This window comes from Thermobia domestica, chromosome 10, assembly GCF_964235325.1.
Source record: "Thermobia domestica chromosome 10, izTheDome1.hap1.1, whole genome shotgun sequence".
NCBI classification, from domain to species: Eukaryota; Metazoa; Arthropoda; class Insecta; order Zygentoma; family Lepismatidae; genus Thermobia; species Thermobia domestica.
The window spans coordinates 210825733-210838173 of record NC_137463.1 but is presented as its reverse complement, the minus strand read 5'-3'; the positions used below and the strand labels follow the sequence as shown (position 1 = coordinate 210838173).

The window sequence follows — 12441 nt, the reverse complement described above, 5'->3', positions numbered from 1 at the left end:
TAACTGATTTTAACCAGGCAAGTTTTCAGAATAGGTCTATCTAGAAATACGAAGGTGCTGACTAAACTTCTGACCTCTTACTGGTTTAATTATTGTCATAGTTAATGAAATATTAGACAAAAGCATATCAAAATACTTAACTAATGTAGAAAATAGGCTGTTTTGCTTTTTAATGTAAAGATAATTTCCTTGATGAAAAATAACACAATAAAAATAACACAATCTACTTCTATATTTATAAAAGAGTAACTACACTGATTAATTCACGAACAGTGTATTTACTCTTTGGGATAAATGTTCTTTTTGCATAGCTGGGTTTTGCGTAATAAATCCCTAAGGAGGGAATTATGAGGGTTGAATAAGATTTTGCGCTTATCCAAACTTCCGAAACTAAAACTTTAAGATATTGTGTAAATATTCATCTTCAACTCTAGGCTGAAAATTAGACAGGACTTTGGGAAATGCTAGCTCAAAGATTAGGATGAAGATTTTTTATTATTATTATTATTATTTGTTCACCAAACTTCGGAGACTATAGACACGTAACCTTGAATTTCATGCTACATCAATCAACAATATAGTTTTATTGAGAAAGTACACAAATGTGTCTTGAGCTATGAGGTTTTTAGGGGTGGGGAGGGATCCAGATCCAGTGGACTCCCCTTCCGTAAGTGAGGTTCCTGTTCGTGACATGGAACGAGTTGGGACGATTTAAAAGATCGCTTCCACAACATCCTACATTTCTTCGCATTGCAAATGAAATGAAATCTTTGAGTTTTACGCCCCACGATTATGCCGTTTAGGCTAAAGAAGACGGTGATGATGAGTAATGAATGAAAATGGTGGAATGAAGAAAGTGGGAGGAAAACGGGAGAACCCCGAGGAAACTCACGCACACGGTGTTTGTCCACCACAAAGTTCACTTGGCGGGGACTGGGATTGAACCCGGGACGCTAAGCATCAGAGGTGAACGCTCTACCACTGAGCCACCGCGGCCCTTTCTTCGCATTGTGTTGCTGACGACGTCAATATATTCTTTTCTTTTAAATGTACTCAATATCCGCGCCATCTTGATTTTTCAATACTCATTTATTTACATAGAAAAGTATTGAAAGTATTCTTCATTTTTTTTAAGTGAACAATGATTTTAGTAGTTTCACTTTATTTATTTCTTCATGACAGTATGTTTTAAATATTTCTTACTTTATGAAAATTAAATCTTTGAGATTATACTTACAATATGATAAAATAGTTGTTTCACTCAAGCCTTTGGCTTATCTACAAATTATCTGCAGGATAGCAACATCTCTTGGCGTCATGTAGGAGGCACGTAGCTAGCGAGAACTATTAGCCTGACTGTGAACTATTAGAAATTAGCGTAAATGACAGAGTGGCTCGTCTTACTCTTATAATATGGATTAGGAATAACCAAATATTTTCGCCTAGATGTTTATGCAACCTGTAACTCTCAAATGTTCTGAGGGTTTGCATATTAGTGTGACTGACGGACTGATGTATCTTGCTATTATTATAATAAGGGTTTATATCGAAAAATGAAATGAAATGAAATCTTTCGGTTTAACGTTCCACGATTATACTCTTTCAGGCTAAGGGTGATAATAATTAATGGAATGAGAAAGTGAGAGGAAATGGAAGTACTCCCGAGAAAACCAACAGACATGATCTTGTCCACCACAAGCTTACTTGGCCGGGGATAGAACCAGCGATCCCGCGCACCAAAAGTAGGCATTCTACCACTGAGCCACTGTGCCCCTGGTTTATATCGAGTCTCAAAAGAAATTCAATAATTTTTTTTCGCAAAGTAAAGTAAATTTAAAACAGGCCTTTGGAGAAATCAGTAATATCAAATAATTAAAATCCTCGAAAAAAATATATACAGTATATTTTTCGTAAAACGATATGAAAACAAGTAGTCTAAGAATAAAGGGAACAGTTAACTGAATGACTTGAATTTAACATTTCCTTTCAGTATCGGGGCTATATAAGATATAGACCTAATTTAACGTGGATCAGAATCACGGAAACTCCTACCCGAAATATACCTACATATTGTGCAACGGGAGTGGTCATAAATGAAATTCTGTAATTAGTGAATCATATTAAAGAAGAAATATGTTTTAGGCGAGATTTGAACTTGCGACTGGCACAACTTGTGCCCATCAATTTAATGCCGCTTAAACCATTCGAATATACCGTTTTGCCTGTACGGACATCCTAGTTCTGTAATGCATCTCTCTCTCGTGGAGGCAATAAAGTGCGGTGGAGAATGCCTGTACCATGTTAATTGACGTTGCATGGTTTTTATGCACCATCAACTGGGCCAGATTTAAATCCCGGTCGTTTTATTCGGATTTAACGTTAATAATAGATTATGTCCTTATTAACCTTGGCGTTGGAAAAAGATACTAAGCACAAAAGCTCAAATTCAAAAAGCTACTTCGCCCAGTGAAAGAGACCACAGAAGGACATTAAAGGAAGGTTCAACTACCAAAATCCGTATTGCTTCTGGACATACGTGATTTCTTTTAATTCATATATTAATATAATGCATTTATATAAATTTAGAATAATGCCTAGTTGAAATGTTGGGTAGACATGGTAACCCTCCTTTGCGTACGCCCCTGTGTACAGTAAAGTTAAGAAACATCACGCGAATAAACAAATGAAGTGTAATGACATAAAATATTTCACTTTAAGAGGCCCTATCACTACTAAATTAAAATACCGCTAATTTTACAGTAATTGTGTGAGATATGCCAATAGATTAAAGATAATCGAAAAGTGAAACAACACCTTCCTAGACAATATTATTTTACATGAGATACCGTTATCACGACTTACTTATCTGCTTTCGATTGCCAACCATTTAGAAAATCAGCATTTATTTTCGCGTTTCTAAATAGCTGCAAACGGAAAGCTACTAGGCGACTAGTGATAACGGTAACTCATGCAAAATAACATTGTCTAGGGAAGTCTTGTTCCACTTTTCAATTATCTTTTGTCTATTTGAAGATATCCCGTAATTACTGTAAAATTTGCGGTATTTTAATTTCGCAGTGATAGAGCCTCTTAACGAGCCACGATTATGTCTTTAGGCTAAGAGAGACGATGATTAGGGCAAGTGTACGATGACGGAAGAATTAGTACAATGAGAAAGCAGGAGAAAACGGGAATACTCCGAGAAAACCCACGCTTTTGTTGTTCACCACAAACTTACTTTGTCTGAGAATCAAACCATGGAATCCACGCACCAGAGATAAGGGCTCTCTCATTGAGTCCTGTGTCAAACGCGGATAAAGGGATTTCTGGGCTTTCGGCATCTATGGACATTTAGCCCGTCACGTACGAGCGATGACATTTCTCGGCGATCACACTATCCCGGGAAAGGGAAGGAAGAAAAGATTGGGAAAGGGAGGAAGCAGCCTGGGATCTATATGTTAGGTACCACCCCGGCATTTACCTTGTGCGAATGAGCAAAAAAACTATTAAAACCTCATTCAGAATGGCTGGCCTTTTTACACTTCTTCGATCGAGTGCCCCTACTTGAATCCAACTAGGAACCGCTCGCACCGAAGGCGAGCGCGTTAGCGACTACGCTACGCGAGATCACGTTTACATGGATAAAGTATTATTTCGGGAAAGAGAGTAAAACAAATTCCAGTTTGTTTCTCGATCACAATCAAAAGCCTTCAGTGCTAGAAGCAATACTTCTAATAACCATCTAATATGGAAATAACTTTTTAAGAATTGTGAAAGATAACGTAAATAATAAATATGGAATTATACATTATTCGGAACGTTTTATTTCATTTTTTCCTTGTTTGAAGAAGAGAATCACTCTCACCTTAGCCGTTAGGGACGTTCCATCTACTTCTTCGACAAGGATAATGAAAGGTGCACCCACTTAAAGACTTAACGCTACATGGTCTTTTACGGAGCAGTGAACGATTAATTAACAGCAGCGACCCGAAAGAAAAAAAAAAGAAATTATGTCGAAGAAACACCTTTTTCCCGTGTGTTAAGGCCATTCAAAAAGGAAAGCTTTCTAAGGGAAGATGAAAATCTTCCTCACGCTTTTTTTTTTTTTTTTTTTTTTTCTGAATGTGTAGAGTACGTGACATCCTCTAAAGTAGTGTTAATAATTACAAATGACGTCACTTAAAAGAAGACTTTGTCCAGAGAATAACCTATGGACATTTTCTTTTACTTCTGTTTCTTAACTAAATAATTGAAGAATTCACTTTTCAAAAAAAAAAAAAAAAAAAAAAATCTGTGGGCGACCTAGTAATGGTAACTTTCATTGTCAATCTACTGCAATGTCAAGGCAACAATCACTTCCTCTGCAGGTAGCCTTGCAGCTATAGAAGGTCAATACAGCGCTTTCACTATTGTAAGCGATATAGCTGCTGCCTTCTTTCTGTGTATATTAATAGCGTGGGTTCTTTCTTCTCCCAACCAAACATTAATTTTATGCACTTTCCACCAGCTGCAAGGTTCCAGTCTATCTTGATAATAATAACTTTTCATTTTTCTGACCATAAAGAAATAAAGAAATAAAAAAATGAAAAGAAGTTTTCTGGGTGTTACCTAAAGGAAAGTCAGGCTAAAATATGTTGATCAAGTTTTGAACTTCATTATCAGAAGATGAAGTATTGCCTATCATGTTCTATATATTCTTCTTTTTTTTTTTCATTTATATCTGCTTGTTTTTCAAGACATGAGTGTCACTTTCAAAAGATTTTGTTCCCCAAACTTTTCCCCTTAATTTTATCTTCTTAAATTATCTCTCTGTTCATCAGAACAACTTTTCTTCTTCCCATGGGGAGCACGGTAGCTGAACGTTAGAACACTGACATTTGACACGGCGTGTCCTTGCTTCAATCCCAGATTATTTCATTTTGTGGTGAACAACATCACGTCCGTGAGCTTTTTCCAGAGTTCTCCCATTTCCTCCTACTTTATCATTCCATCAATATTTTCATAATCATTCAATTACATTACTTGCCCTTTTGGTTTAAAGGAGACATAGTGACTCAGTGGCGGAGCGCTTACCTCTGTTGCATGAGGTCCTTAGTTCGATTCCTAGTCAAGTAAGTTTGTGGTGGGTAATATCGTATCCGTGGGTTTTTTCGGGTTACTCCCATTTCCTTCCACATTGTCATTTCAACAATTCTTCCATCATCATTCATTTGCCTTAAGAGGCCTCATCCCGGCGAAATTAAAATACCACCAATTTTACAGTAAGTATGTGATATCTTCAAATGGATAAAATATAATCAAAATGTGGAAGAAGAGCGCCCTAGACAATATTGTTTTGTGTGAGGTACCGTTATCACAAGTCACCTAGTGGCTTTCCGTTTTCAGCCGTTTAGAAACGCGAAAATAAATGCCGATTTTACAAAATGGCTGGAAATCGAAAGCAGATAAGTGGGTCGTGATAATGGTATCTCATGTTAAATTATATTGTCTAGGGCGCTCTTTTCCCACATTTCGATTATGTTTTATCTATTTGAAGATATCATATAATTACTGTAAAATTAGCGGTGTTTTAATTTCGCCGGGATGAAGCCTCTTAATCATCGTCTCCCTTAGCCTAAAGAGCATAATCGCGGGAAGTTAAACTGAAAAATTTCATTTTCCTTTGGCTTACATGTCATGTTTGTGAAACTAAATGTGAAAGGTTTTATTTTACCTTCTCCTCCCTCTCTATATTCAATCCTGTCCATCTCGCCTTCGGTGCAAGCGGTCCCGGGTTCCATTCCCGGTTGGGGCAATTGGTCGAAAACGTGTAAAAGGCTTTTTTCAGGCAAGGCATCCTGAATGAGGTTTTCCTGGGTTTCCTCATTCACACCAGGCAAATATCACAGTGGTACCCAACGTACAGATCCCAGGCCGCTTCCTTCCTCCTATAATCCTTTCTTTCTTCCCTTTCCCTGGATAGCATGCACGCCGAGGGACGTCATCCCTCGTATGTAACGAGTTAATTGGCCTTAGATTGACGGAAGCCCAGAAATCTAAATCCTAAATCCTGCCCATTACCACAAGAATCATGCTCAAATAACATCTGGGCCAGTTTCCTTTACTGTTTTAATAGAATGTAGTAAAATTTGAATAAGTTCTGTGGAGCACAAGTGTGTTTTCTGAGCGCTTGAACCCATGCTCGATTCTTAGTGTGAGTATTTTCAAGTATTTTCCTAGTGGACCTAGTGGATAGCGGTAGACTGCTCACCTCTGGTACGATGGGTCTCTGATTCGAATCCATCGCATGTCGGTTTGTAATAGACAACATTATGTCTATAGATCGTCTCAGGATTCTTTCTATTTCTCCCACATTATCAATACACATATTCTTTGATAACTATTCATTTATTAATCATGTGTACCTCTTTTATCTTACAAGACATAATTGTGAGACTTGATGGGATTTGTTTTGAATTTCAATTTAGCTCCACTTTCAGCAGCGAGGCTAGGTATGTGAGACGTGGACTTACATTTTAATGTGTAATCAGAACTACATGAGACCCGCCAAGAATCGAACCCCGGTCTCCCACGCCAAAGGCGCGGATCGTGAATCGTAAAAAAAAAAAAAAAGTTTCATTCCATTTCTCTATCGATTTCAGATTTTATGATTGTATATGTGCGTAGAAAAAATAAAAAGAAACATGTTATTATTATTATTATTATTATTATTATTATTATTATTATTATTATTATTATTATTATTATTATTATTATTATGTCATGATAATATTGTAATCTGGCAGCTAATAATCCTGACTAGAGCCTTCTTATTTTTCCCTGTGTCACACCAGGAGAATACTGAGATGAAACTTGAAATATAGACCTTAGCTGATTGCTTTCCAGTGTGGTGTTGCTTACAAGACAAGATTAAACAGAACTTTCTTGTTGAGATACTAAACAAGGCAAATAAAACTATTACCTTCCGAGACAAGGCAACACTTTTAAAACTACTTTTAAATATATGAGACAGCGCTAAATTTCGTCTCGTGGTAAACACTAATTCTTCGATTCATTAATTTCATTGTTTTCTAGTCAAATATGATTTGTATACTCACTATGAACAGGAGGTTCACCCGATGTAGGTCTGTTATCCAGTATTCCCATTAGAAGTATGATAAGTGTCAACTTCTGGAAAGAAAAAAAAGAAAATATAAAATAATCTTCATGCTCATAATAACTCACAATAAGCTACAAACTAATACAATAGAGCACAAAATAATATCACATTATTTACATTTACCATATATAGAGATTTCTGACTCTGATAAAAGTTAAAGTGCTTTATATCCATGGGTATATTAATCATTAAGAATAATAAGCACGTGCTTAGGTGCTTAGGGCATTGAGGGAAAGAGGCACCACAGAAATTTATCATAGCGAAGATTTTACCACGGTCCATGAGCCATATGGTGTAGTACTACAAATGATGTAGGTGAGCCAGGATCCGCAAAAGGATCCGTATTAAATGATTACATACAGATATATAGGTATGTATTAATAACAAGAAGACTCAAGAGAGTGCAAACCTCCGTAAAGAATCATGAAATAGTAGGGGGAAAATCTCGCCCCAAAACCTAAACAAAAGCAGTATTTATAATCTTTAAAATTTGCATAACTTCTGTACAACGTCAGTGGAAAACGCACACGCATTCCATAATAATAATAATAATAATAATAATAATAATAATAATAATAATAATAATAATAATAATAATAGCCTAATAATAATAATAATAATATGATTAATAATAGGAAATGAAAAAATATTTTACTACTTGTAAATCTTTGAAGAGCTTATGGTAAGGTTAAGGTCTGCTTGTCTCGTTCATGATGGTATGTTTTTTGTTTCTTTTTTCAAATATAACTTTCACAGCTTAGCATGAATAGTCGTGCTGAGTGAAAAGATACTGATCTGAACTTTCTAGTAAAAAAAAAAAAATGTATAAAGAAAAACTGGCCAGCATCCACACTTCTCATGCAGAGAACAAACATTTATGAGAATAATATTTGCTGTGCGATACCTCAATGCTGAGATATATTTTACTTTTATTCCTCCGAACTTCTTCAGAATATGCATGAACGAAAAAGTACTTTCGGTTACAATATACTGTAAACCGGCTGGGAATCGAACCTGGGAGAACGTTTATTAACTTTTAATTTTTCTTCGATAACTTTAAGGGTTATCACAGTTTGGTCTTATGTGAAGGAATCTCTCCCATTTGTTGTGAGTTCCTTTTGAACAACACCTAGTCCGTGTATTTTCCTTTTCTAGGCAGAGGAAGGGGTTTTTGTCTTTAATCTTACTTTCGTACTTTAGAAGTTCCAAGGGGCCTTATCGATGGTCTATTCGCTAGCGCGCACGTCTTTGGTGTATGTCGTCCCTGACTCGATTCGCGGTGGCAGAACACCGAAGTCATTACTGTGATTCGGATTAGTTAAGTTAAAATTCGAACTATTCATTATTTGAATGTTCGAATAATGGATATTTTCGAATATTGGCTATTGGAATCTTCGAACAATATTCATTATTAAAACTGTTAATAGAATAATGAATAATTATTCGAATATAAAAATTATTTGAATGCTGAAAACTCAATAATAAATTATTCGAAAATTTTAACAGGACTAGTTCCGATTCCTCCTAAAACTGTAGGATCATGTCTTATAGAGCTTCGCTCCTGAAACGGGACGCCAAATTTTAACAAACAACCCAGCTCTGGAGGTAGGTGGATATTTTTTACTCAGCTCTGTTCAATACCAGACAATATGGTAGGAAACGGTCTATACTAGAAGGCTAATACGGTGGGCTTTCGAACTAGTATGTGCCCTATCCAAGTTTGAGAATCCTGTGGTACTTCCGCAACAATTTTTATAGAGGTAGTTATTAGTAGTTCAATTATATGGTCGTAGCCAAACTGCCTCTATAAAAATTGTTGCGTGAGAGCCTTAGGATTCTGAAACATGGATTTTCGCATAACGCACATATTAGTTCCTAAGTGAAATCTTGACCCGACTACAGTAGGCCTATAGTTTTGTAGCTATGGACTTTTAAAGTTCATATTTTCATATTTTCGGCAGCCTGTAACTACGAAAGAAAGTATTTGTCTACCCAGGATGGTCTATACTTTCCCCCTTATCTTGGTGTCAGAAATTACCTCCCAAACGTTGTCGGTGTTGTTTTGAAACACCCTATATATATATATATATATATATATATATATATATATATATATATATATATATATATATATATATATGTATATATATATATATATATATATATATATATATATATATATATATATATATATATATATATATATATATATATATATATATATATATATATACAACTTTCAAAACACATGAACATCAGTGCTACCATTCATTATCACCTACATCTTATCAGTTTTCCTTTTGTTTACGTTTAGCGTCCCTTTTAAGTACCGAGGCTATATGAGACGTGATCCTACTGTTTATTGTGGAATCCAAACCAGACTTGCTAACCTCAGGGAACAAAATTATCGATTTTCGAGTTTAAAATTAAAGTATATTCCAAAAAAATTATCGCATATTCGTTACTACGTGGTAATTGTAGAAACAAGTATTAATAGTATTATGCTACCAGAATGTCTTGAGCCGTGGCAAAAATGCGAACTAAAGCTCACACCCTCACACACCCACGCGTTGAGCCAATAAGGGTTTAGCTATTGCTAAGCGAGAGAAAGCGAGTGGAATTCCTTCAGCCGATAGCAGCGCTTGCAACGGAAGACTAAGGATCAAGTCAATGTGGTATATCTTTACCAGTAATAGCAATAACAAATAATAAAAAAAACTTATATAGTAATCTTCAGTTTCGAATTTCAAATTTGCAACACTGTCCTTACCATGTTTTAAAATCCTTGTAAGCACTCGTCTGAGCAGTAACAATATTGCCAATTCTCAAATCGTTATTAATTTGTTTGAGCGGGATTGACTGCTAAAAACATCAGCATGCGCGTTTTATAATTATTTAATATACCTCTACACATTCAGGAAATGCAAAAAGATGTTTTAAGGTTATCGTAGTTGCATTATCGTATATAGCAATAAAGCTTAAAATTATTGCATATCACTATAAATTATCGTATGGTTCGCAATCCTGATTCGAACTACCGTAATGTGTTTAAATTATAACGTTCTCCCAGCGTGAAATGAACTCAGGACCTCTTGAACCAAAGACGTGGTAGATAGTAAACCAGCTAGGACCTTTTTTTTTTAAAGTATGCCGTCCATGTTTCTTATAAGACAATATTTCAATTGACCTTGAAACGTACGTAGAACCTTTTAATTCTTGAGAAAAAGAAAGAAAGAAAAGAAGGAAAAATATAAGGATATTTTCTCAAATTATTGACACTTTTACGATTGACGTTTTTCAAATGGACCTGAAGGAGTTCTTAAGTAGCTAAGTGGTAAGCGTACGCATCTTTGGGTGGGAGACCCGGGATCGATTCTTCCCACTGGGAGCTCATGTGCTTCGGATTCCACGCTAATCTGTAGATCCCGTCTCACATAGCCTCCAAACTAAAACTAACTGCACACACCAACAAAGAATTATTTGAATGATAGATAATCAACAACAGACTTTACACTGCTTGTTTTTTATCTGTCTTTCAGAATCAGGGTGCTTATACTCCAAAGCCTATATTATACAACACCTTAAGCCCCCTATAATATCACCCCCTCCAAAATTATAGCTAGTTTTAAGCATACTGAATTAGTGTAATCTTCAATATCCCAATCCTGTCCCTCTCCTTGAAAAAGAAAAGAAGAAGAACTTACCGGATTTAAATTTCAATTTTTCGCTACCTCTAAAATTTCATTGATGCTAACGCACTTTGCGTCATGACCTTTCCTTGAGTTTTTTTTTTTTCTTTTTTACTCCTCTTTTGCACGAAAAAAGAAGGTGCAAAGATGCAGTAGCTTTCTGCATGTTATCATTATTATTAATGTAAGATTCTGTTCCCTTCCCTTACCATATAGTTTTATTAAGTGCTTGGTACTTTTCGCTGTTAGGGTAATCACTAACTCTCACCAGAAGTACGAAAGAATCCTTTCCCGCTGTGTAATTCAAAATTCACTCATGACTGTATGGTTAGCACTGCGCGAAAATTTCATATCAGTAGCGTAGCTAGTATTTTTTGGGCCACTAAAATTTTGAGGGAGCAGTGACCTCTGAGGGGAAATTCTCAAGTAGGATACCTGCCTCATCAGGTTCCATATAGCTCCGCCACTGCTGTAAATCCACGTGTCATATAGCCTCCGTGCTGAAAGGAACGTTGAAGGTCAAAGTAAGTCAGTGGTAGAGTGATCACTTCTAGTGAGAGTGGTTTCTGTTTCGATTCCAAGCCATATAAGTTTGTAGTGGATAAATCGTGCTGGTAGGTTTTCCCGTTTCCTCACACATTGTCACTGTATGAAATTTTTAATGTCCGTTCACCTCGAATAATCATCCGTAATATTTAGGTTAAATGACATGGAACGTAAATACTTGAAAGTAATAACAATCACTGTATAGGTTATACCCTATTCAGGTGCCGTAGCTGCCCTATACTGATGAGTTAAAGCAGAAAATTCAGTCAACGTGGCCAAAACCAGACCAGGGATGTTGTAAACCACAAGTATAATATATAATATTTTTACACGGATGATCATTGTGAAAAACTGACATTACTCTCCATAAAAGGATTTGAGAGAAATCTGTGTGGTCAGCACATCGTCTCTCATTTAGTAACTTCTGGATTTGTAGATCAGAATTTGATGACTCTTAATTCAGCTATCTTCCCAGTTGCTTCATGATACTGAACGCCGAAAATTTGCGCCCAGCGAGAATCGAATTAATTTGTACGCGCACCAAATGTATCTTCGCTAACCTGTATGGCAAACAAGAGCACATCATCAGCATATACTTATACTTGTACATTATACAAAATTGTAAATTTTAAAAAAATAATCACTCACCCGATACATTTTACAGAAATGTACTACTGATTTCTGGAAAATAGTGAAACAACAAAATTGATACACACTTTCTTCGCAGAGGAAAGAGACCAAAGAGAGATGTTAAAGCAAGAATCACCAGAGATGAAATCTGAGAAGATATGACCTTCTCTTCTTTTATATATATGTATATCTATCTCGTTGCAAGCTTCCGTGGACTACGCTCGAGCAATCGCTCATTCTTCGCATCAGGGTAAGTCTTAACACACATTTCAGAGCAGGGAAAGTGGAAGTTATTTTTCTTTTTCTTTTTTTTTCGTAGAAAAGAAAAAGAACTGGATGAGAGTAGGAGAGGTGAGTCAGAAAGAGAGAAACCAATGAAAGATTTGAAAGGAAGATAAAGAGTCACGAGGTCGGCCG

General features: G+C 36.0%; 1 protein-coding gene across 1 annotated transcript in view; it reads right to left on the bottom strand.

The window, feature by feature from the left end:
• Positions 1 to 12199, bottom strand: part of LOC145662968 (uncharacterized) — a 35134-nt gene extending 22935 nt beyond the window's left edge. Inside the window, exons 1-2 of the mRNA XM_081729050.1 lie at positions 12043 to 12199; positions 7098 to 7170 (exon numbers count right to left, since the gene is read on the bottom strand). Coding sequence (XP_081585176.1) covers positions 7098 to 7170; positions 12043 to 12051 — 82 coding nt within the window. The 5' untranslated portion in view covers positions 12052 to 12199. The remainder of the gene's footprint in view (positions 1 to 7097; positions 7171 to 12042) is intronic.
• Between the last annotated feature and the right edge of the window lie 242 nt (positions 12200 to 12441).